A 15,543-nucleotide genomic window follows, 5' to 3' on the forward strand; every position below is an offset into this window, starting at 1 on the left:
TTGAAAATAATGTTACAGGTGGGGGTCATGTGCCAGGTTGGGGGGGGAAATATAGCGGAGCGTCGCTCTAGTTGAAGGTGAACTTCGTGACCTCATTCTTGCTTAAGTGCCGTATTCCACGAAACAGGTGAGCGAGTCGGCCCATTACGGAACGAGACGGCGAGGTGTCAAATCTTTCGTCGTACTGCGGCATTCTTTCACACCACGTTGTAACGAGCTCTCGCATCCCTCGAGGACTTTACTGCCAACCAAAAGTGGCTGTTAAGTTCTTTGTAGGTGTCCCAGGTGCGAGCTCACAACTTCTTTATCACCTGGGAGGGGCGGAGGGGGATGCTGATGGGGTGCAGGATTTTTAGGACCACGCCAGCCAGACAAGGCAGCAAAGGGGGTAGGCTGGGACAGCCGGGTCCTCCAGGGGTGTGGTAATTAAATCCAGATCACCTTTACCCCTTGAATTAGGGTCACTCGGGTTGAGAGAATGCGACCCTGCTACTTAAAATTGCCTTTTCACCCAACCGACACGATTTGCAATTAAAAAAAATATATATTTACTTTAAAAAAAAAAACTGTCATATCTAGAAGATATTGAGTGTTTAGCTGGGTTTTTGAATTTTGTTTAAAAAAAAAAGATTTAAAAACAATACTTTTCAAAAAGTGGGTGACACATGATTGACAGGGTAAAAGGAATGAGATCATCTCTATTAAATCTGTACGTCAACTGCGTCAGTTGAATTATTCATTCATGCGTTCATCTTCTGAACTGCTAATCCCGAGAAGCTAATTTCACAGAAGACCACAGTAGTATGACATCTAGAATGAAACGCAAAGAAGATAATGCGACTACCAGGTGCAGATCATGAATCCGATCATTGCATTTTGTCGTTTTCGCTTTCCGACAAGGTGCTTTGCGCTCGCCGAGGCCGACAGAAATAGTCGAGACTGTGGGATGCGTTTGATCGGCATAATGACGGCCCTCAGCGCCGTGAAGAGCATCGACGGCAAACTGGGTGTGCAACCACATCTTAGGATGAAGGTTTCATGTTTAACAATGTTTAACATGACACAGCTGAAAGCTCAGGTGGCATTTCAACAACTTCTTCCTGGAAAAGAATTCTCCGAGCATTTACGCAAAGCAAGTACGGTGGAACCTCCAAAGTGGAACGCCTCAAAAGTGGTACAACTTGGGAAATAGATTTTGAATCTGAATTCGGGGAACTTTAAACTTGAGTATGACCTCATCTGCTTTCCCTTGATGGGACACGTGCGTTTGCTAGCAAAAACAGAGGTCGATTTTTGACCCGTATATGTTGTCAAAGTGTTGCTTTGGAGGTTCTCCATTTTAAACCCTCCACTATGCGGCCACAGAGGTGAGAAGCCCCGAGAGGAACACTGCGAAAATGCAGAGGGGGGAGCCTCGAAAAAGCGGGCTCCGACCCAAATCGGATGTTTGCGGAGGTCCAAATTGTGAACATATACTCAGGGGTACTGAAGGGGTGGTGGTCTTGGGAAATTGGGGCCCTGAGTGAGATTACACACACACACACACACACACACACACACACACACACACACACACACACGGCCCTCGCATGTGAGGCTCTAAATGAGGCAGGCGGGGGTCCCGCTTAACAAGCCTTCTAATTGAGGGCTGGTACGCATTAGGTGAAATTAAAAGCTGCCTGCTAAGCCAACATCTCGAAAAGCAGCTAATTGTTCAAAAGTTTCATCGGTACGGTTCCCTGAGGAATCCCTCGCAATTTCTGATACTTTGAGACTTATCTCGTATGATCATTTGTTCCGCGGTTTGTATCTGACCATCTATGACATCATGAATGAGGTATTTGGAAGGAAGGTTTTATTTTATTTTTTATGCCAGTTACATTTATGGGCATGACTGAGGGTATTTGGGCAGAAAAAAAACAAACTGATTTCCGTTCTCGGAATAGAAAGCTGCACTGTATGCTTTCTTACTTATTTTACAAGTTACCCACTTTGCCCGCCATGTGACGTGTACAGCGCGGAGGCAGATGTTCCCGTAAAAGCAGCAGAGCGCTCGCCGTCTGTGGCGGCGCTGGGAACCTGCGGGGTTTAAGCGTGTGCGCCCATGCCAAAAGACGTACCACGCTGCGGGTGGGCCGCCTGACATCCCGCGGGCCAATTCCAGCCCCGCTTGAACAGGAAGAGATAAGTGGCACGTAGTGTAGCGGGGAGGGGCCAAGGGGCGGGGGGAAGAAAGCGCTACGCTAAATAGCAGGCCCTTTGCAACCTGCTGACTGGCATTTTGAAACCAAAATGTGTTGCCAGTCACTGGTGGGCAGGTGGTATAACTTATTAATTTTTTTTTAACAGATCCTTATTTTACTAGTAGTAGGTAAGCTTCATTTGACACTTAAAGCATTACCCCCCCAAAAAAAATTATTATCTTGCGCAAGCCAAGAGTATCGGCCCAAAGTAAAATGTACCTTTTCGATTTCCAATGCCTTGGCTTTGATGGCTTCCGAGCGCCGCGCCTTTAATTCATCGTTTTGCGTCTTCTCGGGCTCCACGCTGGAAGGAGCCACCTCCTCCTCCTTCTTCTCCGGTTCGGCGTCACAAGTTTTTTCCTAGTCGGGTAAAGGTCGTGGGTCAGTGGGTGAGGTCACCAGTTTCAGAAACCGGTTCTGATTTCAAAGACTTTCCAAGCACTGAGAGAGACAACTTAACTCTTTGACCAGTGTTGAGTTGTTGTTTTTTTTCCTACGAGCCTCATTATGCACGCCACATGTCAACGCCGAGCGGAGCCGATGATACGAGAGCATCGGAAGCAGATACTGATATTTACCTTTATCGATGAAGACGTTTGGGGAGGCTCCTCCGCGGGGACACTTGGGGGTGGGGTCGGTATCGCGGCAGGCTTCGCTAATAAAAGAAAAACACAATTATTAAAAAAATGGTCAGCAATGGAAGAACCATATCAATTATTTTAAGCTAAGTCATATTTAAGCATGTTAGGGTCACAAAGAGTTCACGATGTGTTACTACAAAGTTTAAGTCAGTCTACCAATCTGTTTAAAAAAAAAAAAAAAAGGTTCTTAATTACTCGCCCCTGAAAGCATGAGAGCAAATAGAAGTATGCGCAGAGAAAATGGCCAGAACCCCATTTCCACATGCTTTACTGGCCTAATTAGTGTTCCAGATGGAGGTGGGAGGTACAACGGTTTTCTCACTCTTTTATTGCATCTTCAAAAGGCTGGCACACAACAAAGCACGACATTTTCGGCACATAAATATGCTCAGCGCAAATCAAAGCAAAGAAATTACTTCGGTTTACTCTCGTGACCTTTACCGTGTCGACTCAGCTGAAAATATTTTTTGTAACTATTTTTGGCAGAATCTTGTAAAAGTCTAAAAGGAGGGACGTGAAATGTAGGCTTCAGAGGGATCCCTGTGACATTGCCTGAGCACTCTTTAGTTTAAAAAAAAAAGTGCTTAATGGCATCGCTCGGGATGTTCAAGAACCACGTAAATAACGACTTACCTTTTGGAGCGTTTGCAGCGCCTTTTTCCGCCTCAGAAGAAACGTTCTTTTTCGGCGGTGGTTGGTTTTTCTTCTTTCCCGAGCGATCCCAGTCTCCTTTAGCGTTCTGCGAGTATCTGAAGTGATTTGGGTCGTCGCGACTGCAACGAACCACAGCGTAGTTAGGCCTAAAACGTGCGATCTCACCATTTTGTTTTTGTGCATCATTGCAGAATAACTTTGGGAGAAATTAGAAAGGGAACGGATTTACTTGTGAGAGTGGCCTCGACCCCTGTTATTGAAATATGGACCTGGTCGGCAATTTTTTCTGCACAAGAAAAAAAGAACACAGACAGGGTTCAAGTTTGCTGCAGCTAAAGAAAGCTCGAGCCAGAACGATGAGAACAGAGCATACAATTAATTCAAGTCTCGTCAAATTCATTATTACAGGTTTAGAGGGAAAGTGGATAATGGTTGGGCTGTGAAAAAGAACGGGCGGAAGGCTAAACCACAGATTTAAATTCAGAGCCAGTAGGGCACATGGATCAATTTGTGGAACGGAGGCAATCTTCCACTTTTGGCCCTTGGAACATGTAAAAGGCCCAATTTTCAACTCGGCACCAATTTTCAAGTCAGCGCTTGTCCTCAATGGAAGGCACTGTTTAATTAGAGCCAAATATAAAGCTGAAGTCACCGAGCGCTGTCACCGGATTTGCGGCAACGCCACTTCCGCGCATTATTCAACCGCTGACGACGGCGTGGGACTGTAGCCAGATGTTTAAGCGTCCCCACGGGCACCTGGTTGTCGAGTCCTCAGTCTGAACATAAACTAGAAGCGCATTTTAAAAAGAGATCATATCGAAGGAGGCCTCGCATCTTTCGGATTGAAACGTAAGATGGCAGTTTTAACTAAAGAGGGAATGCTGCGGCTGTTTTTTCTATTAGGGCAGATGCTGGGGGTTCTTTGGCAGCATGAGTAGACACTCGTGCCCTTTGTCCCCTATTCTAGCCTGGTATGACTCCTAGCAAAAAAGACTGCCGGTGGTGGGGGGCCCGTAAACTGTTGGTATGTTGAAGCTGGCGAGGTGAGAAGTGCGTGCGTTGATGTCGGCTTTACAGCAGCTGGATTTAGCGACTCCGCCTGGGGTTAAGCCTCCAGGTTTACGAGCATTGGGGTTAAAAAGAAAGGCTCCTAAATAAAGCTGCACAATTTGTTGATAAAATAGCTGTATTGTGATACTCAATGAACATATCGCATGTTTTTACAATATTGTGCAGCCTTATTGCAAATTTGTGTGTTTAGAAAGTCAATGTGCACTTTTTTAAATTATCAAGAGTGTTTCAATATAAAATACCAAAATAACGTGTATTTTATATTGGGACATCCCAGAGAGATCAGTTTCAACATACTGCAGAATACATATGTTGTCTTTTTATTCTATCCTGAAACATGCTATTGAAAGTAAAAGTGCAAACTAACTTTTCCAACAAATCGAAAATACTGCCGTGGCTGTCTTTTTGTTGACTTTTTTTAAGTGGCGCTCTGCCTCCCTCTAGTGGTCAAAAAACAGAAATTTGTAACAGAAACTGGACATATTTATTACTGTCAGAGCATTTTGGCTTCTTAGGGACCACTAACTTTGAGAAACAACATTCTAAGCGGAGGTAAGAAACAAAACCAGTGACTCAAGTAAATAATTTAAACAATAAAGCAACACATATCACCTTCCGCGTATTTGATGCCTCAAATCATCTCTGTCGTAATGTGGACGTTGATAGTGTGGCTCCTAAGAGATGAGCGAGGGGGGGGGAAACATTCACTAAACAACATGACAGGAAAATGCGTAGAAATAGAATTGCTTTCAGACATCCTGGTCTTGTCTTACTTGATGGTGAGGTGGGGAGTTTCTGTGGAAATTGCCATAATCGGGGTTGCCATCGTAATATCGGTCTGATGGATAATTCATGTCCCTGGGACAATTTTCAGGGGGGAAGCCCGGGCCGTCATCAAACCAAGTATCTTCTTGAAATTGTCTGTCATAGTCCCCCGCTGCAGGGGGGCCTGGAGCGCTCCTTTCGAAAATGTTGACCACTCTACGGACTGTCACCTGAAAAATAGTGAGTGCATTTCTTGCTCTCAACGATTACACCATTCATATTTGTCACATGGGCCTGAACGAACCTGAGTTTTTTAACACATTATATCATCTTACCTCTCTTGTATCCGCTGGTGCGTATTGGTGTTCATAACGCATACGTATAGACTGCCACCTTTGTCTGTATGCCACTGGAAAAAAAAAGTGATTACTTAGTAAGCAATTGGTTGATTTAACAGGAAGACTTAAGAACTACATTGGCAACTAGTTTACACATGCTACGAAGGAACGAACACATGCTGATCTCAATACGTGCACAATAAAAACATTTACTTACTTTTTTGGCGATATCAATACGATGGTCAGTGCGTCGGACCTACAAGCAATGTTGGTGAGGTTGGAACTAAGTTCCCCAATGATTTTCAACAAATACTTTGACAAATACCTGGGTAAATTATCACAAGTAAATTCTGTTTTAAGACAGTCGTTAGTGCGTGAGAGACGACGCTTATCGATTAGCAAGTTAGCATAACATTGCACGAGGAAGTAGCAAAAGACATGGTGTACGCCACCGGAAAATCTTCACGAATTAGACCGCTTTACACCACTAAATTTGTGTTTTAGTCTACTAAATGTAAATGTATTTTCTACGGACATTGAAACCCTGCATTTAACCATGGCGATGTTATTAATTTCTTCTTCGCTTTTTGTAATGGCCGCTGACAAGAAACGTGTTGGCATATTACCGCCGACTAGCGGTATGGAGTGCGAACCAGGTTGGGAAAAAAATAACCATACGAGAAACCCTGATTGCAAATTTCCATATATTCGCCTGGATTAATTTTTGGACTTAAATTTAAAAATCAGCAAACATAAAACACGATAGTTTCAACGTCTGCGCTATAATTTCAGTATGGTTTAAACGGCATCTCCCGGTGGACAATGGAGGAAGTGGCCGTAGTCCTTCAATGGATGGCCACAAATAATCGATTAGAGAGATAAAATACAATTAAATTATCGATATGTACATATATAATAATGGTTAGCATTATTGTGTTTCATTTATGTGAGTATTTTCCTTGAGGTTTTTCTTTATCGGAGCGATGTTGCGATTACGTTAAACGTGATTGGTTGTACGCTGGCCACGTGATTCTCCTTGACCGGAGTTTCAACGACAGCTGAGTAGCAGCTAAACCCGACTAATTTTATTTTTAAATGGTCACGTTTGAGCCTTTAAACCACACTGACGGCAACTTGTGCATTATGGGCGACAAGAAGAGTCCTACAAGGTAAAAAAAAATGCAGTGCGTGAATTAAGACACTTCTACAGGCTAGTCCCGAAAAGAAAGCGCTTCGGAAAATTGATGGAGGTCTTTTGAACTGAACAGTTTTCATGGCGGCTAGCTTGTTAAATGCGGGGCTGCCATGTCGTTGAACGCTCCTTCGCCGACTTCAGAGTTGTAAAACATAATAGCCTAACCGCCGTGGTTTAAATTTTACCCGCACGCGGTTTTTACAACACGTCGCTCCGCTGTTGTTTTGTGTTTGAAGGCCGAAACGGCTGCCGAAACAGCCGCCAGCCGACGATGGTTACTGGGACTGCAGTGTCTGCACCTTCAGGAACACCGCCGAGGCGTTCAAGTGCACGATGTGCGATGTCAGGAAAGGGACGTCTACGAGGTAGGAATGTGCCAAGTCTTGTGATGTTTGGACAAAGGAAGGGCTGTAACGTAATTACGCAGTTTAAAGACGGCTTTAAAATGGCTTGGGTTAGTTCGTATCGGATGTTTCTCAATTTGTAAACACAAAACACAGCGTCTGCCTTTTTCCTTTCACAGTAAAGGCATCATTAAGAGTGCCCTTGTAGGATGCTAACACCTGCAGGGGGCGCCATAGGAGAACGTTCTGCTCACCCCACTTGGAAGGGGGGGCTTTAAATCAGTTCTAGTTCCAAAAAAACGGCATTGCAAAGCTACAAAGATGTAATCAATTTGATTCCCCATCCATTGAACCCAGTGTGCACCTATCTCACAAATGCACCAAAGTCTAACCATCACACTAATGTCCTTTTTTGTTTCTATGCTTTTAGAAAACCACGACCCGTTTCCCAGTTGGTGGTACAGCAAGTAAATCAGCAATATGCACCGCCGCCCACCCTGCTTAAAAAGGAGAAGAAAGAAAGATCAGAGAAGAGCGACAAAGAACTCACGCTGAGGAAGAAAAGCCTAAAGAAAATGAGGTATCGGTAGCCGCATTCAACAGTATCAGTTCTTTAGGAAATATACACCCAAAAAATGTCATCCTCGGTAAATTCTTGTTATTTCTCTTCTCCAGACCAAGGTTAAAAAACGTGGACCGGAGCAGTGCTCAGCATTTGGAGGTTACAGTCGGTGACCTAACGGTGATAATCACAGACTTTAAGGAGAAAGCCAAACCTATGTCTACTTCCACCAGCGCCGCAGCCGGCGACCCGCACAATCAAAGCGGCTCGAGCTCCGACAACACCGAGCGAGGGGTGTCGCGCTGCTCCTCGCCGCGGGGTGACGCCTCGTCAGTCAACGGGGACGCTCATTGAACCTCGGATTTGCCAACACGGCAAAAGCCACTCTGATGCACTCAACCGGAGCTTGACATGCATGTCTTTTTTTTTAACTGCCATTTTTTTTAGCATTGGCTTCCACATTTGGGGGGGTTTGGTGATACTTTCGGTTTCATTAACTGCCAAATCAAACCCGATAAACGGACCGAATGAACATTATATAGCCCCTGACGGTGTGACATCATCAAAGTGATGCATTAAGAAAGCAATGTGAAGTTTATTTCATGTTGTAGTTTACGCTAGAAATTTTGTTATTTGCACTTGAGAGGTTCATGATGACATTTTTTGTGCCCCCCATCATTATTATTAGTCAATCATAACACTTTTTACTTTTGGACTCGTCATGTCTTTGGATGCAATACATGTTTTCCTGTCTAACATTTTAGTAAGAAACATTGAACAATTTACTTTTTCACTCGACTAGATCAGAGCATGATTCAATCTATGGAATGGTTTATATTGTAAAATACTGTGAATTAAAATAATTGTAGATTCTTGTACATTAGGGTTTTTTTAGTGCAAGTTTGTTATGATGAAGCTTGTAGTTGGGAAGAACAAAATATCAGGAACTCATAAATCCATCTTTGTCATCCCAGACCATCACAGTGCAATGAATACTTGAATAGGACGATCATTTAAGCATCAGCCTATTTTTTATCTCAACTTTCCAGCATCTATTTTGAGTGGCAATTTTAGAATAAACTAAAACCAACATTGTCATACAATACATAATATCGTTGCACCAGTCAATGCAATACTATCCCATTGACTACAATGGCATGGTTGTAATTACAGCACTTTGTTACGTTAGCGTATTTGTTTAACCACATTTGATCCTGCTTTCCCCAACGATAAAAGGTTATTTGTGAGTCACACAATGAGTTGTGGTTTTGGAGAAAATTATCAAGCGCTCTTGGCATCCGAGTGCACGCGCGTGTGGAGTAGGCGGGACCTGTTCGCGCAGCAACGCGGTCAGACGCTTACCTGATTTAACTTTTGTCTAAGAAGGAAAGATTAACTTGAGTAAGTCCGTACCTATGTGGGCGGAAGAGGTCAACCGACATTTTTGCGACAGCCCACGAAACACAGGATGCGCCGTTATCGGCGTGCATTGCTCCTGTGCTCGGCGTTCACATTTTTTTCATCGCTCTACGTGTTCAATCATCTTGCATCCAGCCTGGAGGACACCGACGGGGAGCGCGATCTGAGAACATCCGACGGAGGCAGTCCCGACTCGGGGAACGTTTTCGGGAAAAGGCCCGGATCGGCAGGCCGTCGAGTACGCCTGCCGTTCAGGTAGCTAAAGCTACATTAGCCATATTGCTTACAACCATATGTCGCTACTGTAATATGCTCCTGCTAAATTTAGGAATTTGAAATCGAAACGATAACAGATTAGAAAAAAACTCAACATACATAATTTATTGCTGTACTATTAGAAAATACTATTTTTGTACTACAACAATTAGTTTATTATCAGGTAATTCGCTAATACTACTTTAAACCAACGCCACCTGTTAACAGCTTGAATTAAAGTCTTACTACCTTAATCCCATCACACAATGCTAAAGTTTAAGACCCCAAAAAGTATCGATTCCAAAAGATGGTCTTTTTTACTCTGTTAGGTGTAAGTCATTGTCAGTCTCTTACTGGAATCCGTTTTGGAGGTTGCCTGCTGATGTTTGTGGACTGAACCGCTTTATGGAATCATCCTTTAGGTATGACTGATTTTGTGCATCTCTTTAAAAAAAAAAAAAAGAAGACACTTAGTTTTGCAATAAGGAGCTTTGCAAGTGTTTAGTGGCCACACGCAGAGATATAAAAGTACTGCTGCTGCCTCATGAGCTTTTTAACTAGCTGCGTTTATTGCACAATCACAGTCGTTGTGCTGTGCTTTGTGTTTACAGACTGTAAAGTGTCATTGACACATGAATACAGTAAATGCCTTTTTCACAATAACAACTGAATTGATGGCTTTAATAAGCTCTCCATCGACATGCAACAAGTCAGGTGGTATTTATTTTCCTCCCACCTACTAGGAGCTACACTGTATTAGCATGCAAGTCCTCGTCCCCCCAAAACCTAATGGCAAGTCCATCCCAACAGAGCTCAGTGTGAGTCTGCTGATATCTGAACAACTGCTGAGTCTAATTTAAATGTGCCTTGGTTGTTAGAGACGGAACAAACTCTGAAGAAGAAGATGGCGGCGATGAAAGCAGTCACCTGGCTGTGGTGGCCTGTGGCCCGAGGCTAGATGAGACGCTCACCATGCTCAAGTCGGCCCTCCTGTTCAGCAAAAAGCCACTGAAGTTTCACATTTTTGCAGATGAAGAGCTTCAAGGCAGATTCCAGGATTCGGTGAGGGTCCAGTCTAGTGACACACACACAAGCAAGACAGTTGGGGACGGTTGTGAAATGTCTCCATGAACGTGGACACACAGTGCTGGAAACATAATATATATTTTTGTCATTTTTCTTTAAAGCTGCACTCCTGGCCAAGGTCAATTCAGAGCAAGTTTAACTTCACCATCTACCCCATCACTTTCCCCAGCGGGAATGAGAACGAGTGGAAGAAGCTCTTCAAACCATGTGCCTCTCAACGGCTCTTTTTACCAGTAGGTTCATTTTAACAGCAAGGAAACATTTGCCAAATGTCCTCAAATCTGTTTTGTCTTTCCAGCTAATACTGAAGGAGGTGGACTCTTTGCTCTACGTGGACACAGATATCCTCTTTCTGCACCCTGTGGAGGGCATCTGGGCCGCGTTCTCTCGGTTCAACTCCAGCCAGTTGGCTGCCATGGCCCCGGAGCACGAGGAGCCGCGTATCGGCTGGTACAACCGTTTCGCTCGCCATCCTTACTACGGCAACACTGGCGTCAACTCGGGAGTCATGCTCATGAACATGACACGCCTCAGGAAAGCTTTTTTTAAGGTGATTGTGGATTGGATTTAATTCAAATTTAATTTAAATAATTATTATTAATATATTCAGGGTGTACAAAGTCAGCTCCACTGAGCATAAAAAAGTGAAGACTGGGTTGATCTTAGGTTTAAAAAGAAAATTGTAGGAGTAGCTGCACTACCAAAACTGTCCACTTGAGGTCACTGTAATTCTAAATTTATAAACTCCCAACTGAGCAACTGTTTCCTTCAAGTCAGATGAAGTGTTGGCAGATTTAGCTGTCAAAGATGAAGCAAAAACATGATTTTGTTTTTGGCTAACTTTTTTATGACTCCTTCTAGAACGGCATGACAACTGTTGGACTTCAATGGAGTGAAATGCTGATGCCCCTGCTTCAAAAATATAAACTCAACATCACCTGGGGGGACCAGGACCTTCTCAATATCATCTTTCATCACAACCCGGGTGGGTGCGCATGCATTTGGCCGGCCGACAAGTGAATTCTTACTAAAGAGAATCGCTCTCGCACGTTTACAGAAAACCTCTACGTGTTCCCCTGCCCGTGGAATTATCGTCCGGATCACTGCGTCTACGGCCTTAACTGTCAGCAGGCGGAGGAAGATGGGGTCTTCATTCTCCACGGCAGCAGGGGAGTTTACCATAACGAAAAGCAGCCGGCGTTTAGAGCCGTCTACGAGGCCATCAAGCAGGTACGGACAAATGAGCAAATCTGAATTAGTAAAGAACGAGTGCTTACGTTTGAGAGAAGGCGTTTTCGTAACACTGGTTTTAACCACTTGTTGAGTTTTCCAGACATTGTCTGTCGCAATTGAGGAATAATTTGACAGCTTGGGGGCCGTACTTATGCTTATTGATTTGCTGTCGTGTTTTTCTTCAAGGGGCAGGTGTGTAGGTGGATTATCAGATTTGTTTGGATGGAAAAAAAAAAAAAATCAGCCTGTCAATATGCACTCTAAGCCTGTGCTTATTTATTTGTTTATTTTTAAAATGCGCAATCAATAACATTTCCATGACTTGCTCTTAATCCTCTCTAAACAAATCAGGCCCACTAGTGGGAGTTGAGAAAAAAAAACTAATTCAAGTTGAATATTGGCGAGATATGGAGAGCACCCTGAATTGGTTGCTAGCCAATCACAGTTTACGTATAGTCAGTTAAACATATGCACTCACATCTTTGAGCACTTGGTGTCATGGGAGGGTGCTTCAGCCCTGGATTCAGAATCCTCAACTTCAGAACTTTGGGTTCCAATAACCGTAGTTGCCTTAGAAATGACAAATTGGAGAAGAAATCTTATTTAGCCAATACACAGAAAGTCCCGTTCAGATTCAACCATTTTTCTTTCCCCCAGTCGCCCACCATTAGAAAGTCACAGTCGGATCCAGTTAGGCGGAAAGCTCTTTCCTCTCGGGTCGGGTCGCTTTTGATCTGCCCCGAGTTGAATCCCATACTCCAGTCAACAAGCAGGCGCCAATCTGTGGAGTAAAAAAAAAAAAAGGGGGGCTTCATTAGCTGCTCTCCATCCATTACCGCCAGCCACCAGCGCTGACGTTCTCAGCTATTAAGAAAACCAGAACCGTCACTCCTCGACAGAGCAAACCCGCGTCCCACGCAATCACAATTCGGGATTTTTTTTTTGCACAATCATCTCACATGTAAAGTAAAAAAATAAAATAAAATACGCAGAGCCTTTAGAACGTTTCAACCCCGCTTACAAACTGTTTTATGTCACACTTTTATTAGCGCTTCGCCTCGCTCCGGCCCGCCGAGCCCACTCACAATTTGTTCCCACTCAGTCCTTCGGGGACGGGGCTGCGAAAGCCTACAGGAGGCAATTCCGGAAGAAACTTTCATTTCCCTCCCACCAAGTCCGCCAGCCAGCCCTTCCGTGTCTCCAGGCAACGTCTCCCGTCCAGCCGAGGCGCGTGCAATAAAGGGCACTACCATTACCCCAGCCCGGCCCGGCCCACAAAAGAGTTGTAAAATCTTTAGTGCTGATGCTAGTTAGAGGCATCACGATGGCGATGCGGACGACGCATCCACATAAAAATCGATGCGAGGCCGTTAATGGTGCTTTACAGCCTGTGGCGCTGTATGAAAGATAATAAAGAACGCGTGCTTTGAGTAACCTAATGCCTGGCCAAACAGGAGTCAAATGAGGTGCCGTAAAATTGCCATCGCGCCGTATTTACAGGAGAGTAGTAAAAGATTGAAAGCAAAAGTCAACATCGTTTGGATCTTTCATCTCGGCTAGGCTCACTTTAAGCGACCTTTGTTATTTTGTTTACTATAAAGGCGCCCGGAGGAGCGTACTAATACGATTACACCTTACCCGAGCACATTCCCTCACGGATGGCTCGATTTATATTTATCATTCGGATAAATCTTGTATTAAAGAAAAAAGGAATCAAACGCAGGATGGTGTATAAAAAATAAATATATATAAACAAGCAGAAATAAAACAGGCAAATAGTCCCAAAATGGAGCTGCTGATGGAGGCACTTTGTAATGCGAGCATCGGCGCTGTGTAATGTCTGCAATTCCTTTTCTAGTACCCCTTTGGTGAGAACATGGAGACGTCACTGCTTCAGCCGCTGGAAGCAGCTCTTCGGACCGCCGCCGATTCCTACTGCGGACGGGTGAGCCACTTGTTCACCAAGAGCCTCAAACAAAGTATCGCGTCTGTTCGACGGGAGCCATGAGATATTTTGTCTGGGAAGGGTGTACTCACTCTAGAATATCTGTGCCGAGCTTTTGAGCCGCCTGTTACGTACTCAAGGTCGGGTACGCCGACCTTGGAAGCGGTGCGGTACGCACGACGTCGACAGAGACGTGTAGCGATACGATGAGTTATTCACGCCATGGTCCCTGCGCGCTAGAAACTGAAATGACAGAACTGACAGAAAAGTCGTAGGACAAAGTTGAAAGCCATGACGGGAGGGAGACATCGCAAATGTTGCGTTGAAAGGCCTGAGCAGATATTCAAAGACAGATCGTCTCCGCCGTGATGGAGACGAAATGAAGTTAATATAAAGATAGAACTGTTTGTCCAAGTATTTTCAAACTAGACGCATAAAGTACTGCAATTGACCTTCCTGGATATGTCGGCCAATTTGCCAGATTAAAGAAATGGCGCACTATATGGCAATATCTATATTTAGTCCACCTTCTCATCTGTAATGAGTTATTTAGTGTCTCCCTGTGGAAATGAAGACTTAAAGGAAAGATCAGAAAAAAAAAAGAGAGGCGCGAGGCGTTTTCCTTTACTGCTCGCTTCCTTTTGAGCTCTTTAAGAGCTTCTGCGGTTTTTCCCTTAAGAACGTTTTGGTACGCGGGGGCCAATAAGGCGGATGACAAATAGGCTCCGGCTTCCTGAATTATTATCTGTTTACAACTTTTTCACTGTGTAAATTGGGCTGGTAGTTATGCGCAACCCGCTTAATTTTTGATGTGTTTTCAAGTGGTGCTTCATATAAAACACCACCATCACTCCTTTTTTTTGTATTTATTTATTTTTTGAATACCACCGTCCAAAACATAGTTTACTTTGCCTCTGCGGAGGTGATTTATTTAGCAGTAGGATTGAGACAATCAGGTTGTTTTTGAGAAAGATTTATAATCACAGTCACGATAATCACTTTGCACAGTTCGCCTAAGATTTTCATCGAGGAGTACTTCAACATTTAAACGCTAATAAGGAGCAAGTGTTTTGTAATGAACTTTTTTTGAAGGCACAAAGAGAAAATGAATGTACATGCTAACCATAGCCTGTCTGCTACATCATCACGTCTTGAAATGAAGAGTTTTGGTGCTCGCACGAAAAGGTGTCCAGCATTATTTCAGGCCACGCCTGTATTTACCCTACAAATCTGAATTTTACTTGTCATTTTAAATGAACATTGTTTCTATCGAGAAGGAGAATGTGTTCACAGGTACCGTGTAGCATTTATGTGGCGCGACAACATTATGAATTATAAACTATGTATTTGGTCTCTACATTATTTAAAATCACTGCCAGTGATACGAGATTGTGTTATTTACGTTGAAGAATAGTATTTTCACTGAGACTTATGTTTCCCGCGCTAATGCTACGTTGACGCGGTGTAGACCTAGCATTAGCTAAAACCAGCCTGTTGCTATACGAATCATTTTTGTCAATGTGAAACAAATTTTGTGTATTCTTGACACGCATTGTTACATTTTTTTGTATCCCCGAATAACCATTAAAGTCTTGAGTGTTTTATTGGTGTCAGTATGAATTTGGTAGCTATATCGTGGGAACAACCAGGACCACATAGTATTTTGGATGATAAACATTTTTCTCAATTCTGAAATTGCAATTCAACCTGAGGAAATCAGTGCATAACACCTTGAGAAAATGCCGAAAGATGATTAAAAAGGCAGCTCATGTGTTGGCTTCCATCGCCCTCG

At 43.7% G+C, this 15,543-nt stretch overlaps 3 protein-coding genes across 7 annotated transcripts in view; 2 read left to right on the forward strand and 1 right to left on the reverse strand.

Annotated features, from left to right (window-relative positions):
- The window catches only part of LOC148396840 (uncharacterized), a 33,430-nt gene extending 26,011 nt beyond the window's left edge, over nucleotides 1-7,419 (reverse strand). The window contains exons 1-9 of one of the 4 annotated variants that reach the window (XM_088377855.1): nucleotides 5,930-7,417; nucleotides 5,710-5,783; nucleotides 5,383-5,604; nucleotides 5,222-5,283; nucleotides 3,768-3,824; nucleotides 3,518-3,657; nucleotides 2,822-2,898; nucleotides 2,463-2,603; nucleotides 12-241 (exon numbers count right to left, since the gene is read on the reverse strand). In XM_088377855.1, coding sequence (XP_088233981.1) covers nucleotides 239-241; nucleotides 2,463-2,603; nucleotides 2,822-2,898; nucleotides 3,518-3,657; nucleotides 3,768-3,824; nucleotides 5,222-5,283; nucleotides 5,383-5,604; nucleotides 5,710-5,783; nucleotide 5,930 — 777 coding nt within the window. In that variant the 5' untranslated portion in view covers nucleotides 5,931-7,417 and the 3' untranslated portion in view covers nucleotides 12-238. Of the gene's footprint in view, nucleotides 1-11; nucleotides 242-2,462; nucleotides 2,604-2,821; nucleotides 2,899-3,517; nucleotides 3,658-3,767; nucleotides 3,825-5,221; nucleotides 5,284-5,382; nucleotides 5,605-5,709; nucleotides 5,784-5,929 lie in introns of those variants that run through there. The other 3 variants (XM_088377854.1, XM_088377853.1, XM_088377851.1) reach the window with 3 other exon arrangements.
- LOC148396842 (YY1-associated factor 2-like) lies at nucleotides 6,719-8,691 on the forward strand. Its single transcript, XM_088377856.1, has 4 exons — nucleotides 6,719-6,881; nucleotides 7,144-7,272; nucleotides 7,682-7,831; nucleotides 7,927-8,691. Exons 1-4 carry the CDS (start codon nucleotides 6,808-6,810, stop codon nucleotides 8,165-8,167), a joined length of 594 nt encoding a protein of 197 aa, XP_088233982.1. The 5' UTR covers nucleotides 6,719-6,807; the 3' UTR covers nucleotides 8,168-8,691.
- A 406-nt stretch (nucleotides 8,692-9,097) lies between these two features.
- Nucleotides 9,098-15,353, forward strand: gxylt1a (glucoside xylosyltransferase 1a). 2 transcript variants are annotated; one of them, XM_088377849.1, is made up of 8 exons: nucleotides 9,098-9,487; nucleotides 9,817-9,909; nucleotides 10,366-10,549; nucleotides 10,675-10,806; nucleotides 10,872-11,123; nucleotides 11,435-11,558; nucleotides 11,631-11,803; nucleotides 13,665-15,353. In XM_088377849.1, the coding sequence occupies exons 1-8, from the start codon at nucleotides 9,282-9,284 to the stop codon at nucleotides 13,812-13,814; spliced, it is 1,314 nt and encodes a 437-aa protein (XP_088233975.1). In that variant the 5' UTR covers nucleotides 9,098-9,281; the 3' UTR covers nucleotides 13,815-15,353. The 2 variants fall into 2 exon arrangements, with proteins under 2 accessions (XP_088233975.1, XP_088233976.1); XM_088377850.1 differs by lacking the exon at nucleotides 9,817-9,909.
- The last annotated feature ends 190 nt before the right edge of the window (nucleotides 15,354-15,543 follow it).

This window comes from Syngnathus floridae, chromosome 6 (assembly GCF_059516105.1).
Source record: "Syngnathus floridae isolate MCC-2025c chromosome 6, RoL_Sflo_1.0, whole genome shotgun sequence".
Taxonomy (NCBI): Eukaryota; Metazoa; Chordata; class Actinopteri; order Syngnathiformes; family Syngnathidae; genus Syngnathus; species Syngnathus floridae.

Excerpts from the sequence above, each read along its gene's own strand:
- gxylt1a (XM_088377849.1), top strand. The coding sequence starts at position 9,282 with ATGCGCCGTTATCGGCGTGCATTGCTCCTGTGCTCGGCGTTCACATTT. Across the intron at positions 10,550-10,674 it reads AAGGCAGATTCCAGGATTCG|CTGCACTCCTGGCCAAGGTC; the intron begins GTGAGGGTCCAG and ends TTTTCTTTAAAG. Across the intron at positions 11,124-11,434 it reads TCAGGAAAGCTTTTTTTAAG|AACGGCATGACAACTGTTGG; the intron begins GTGATTGTGGAT and ends GACTCCTTCTAG.
- LOC148396842 (XM_088377856.1), top strand. The coding sequence starts at position 6,808 with ATGGTCACGTTTGAGCCTTTAAACCACACTGACGGCAACTTGTGCATT. Across the intron at positions 7,273-7,681 it reads AGGAAAGGGACGTCTACGAG|AAAACCACGACCCGTTTCCC; the intron begins GTAGGAATGTGC and ends CTATGCTTTTAG. Across the intron at positions 7,832-7,926 it reads AAAAGCCTAAAGAAAATGAG|ACCAAGGTTAAAAAACGTGG; the intron begins GTATCGGTAGCC and ends TCTCTTCTCCAG.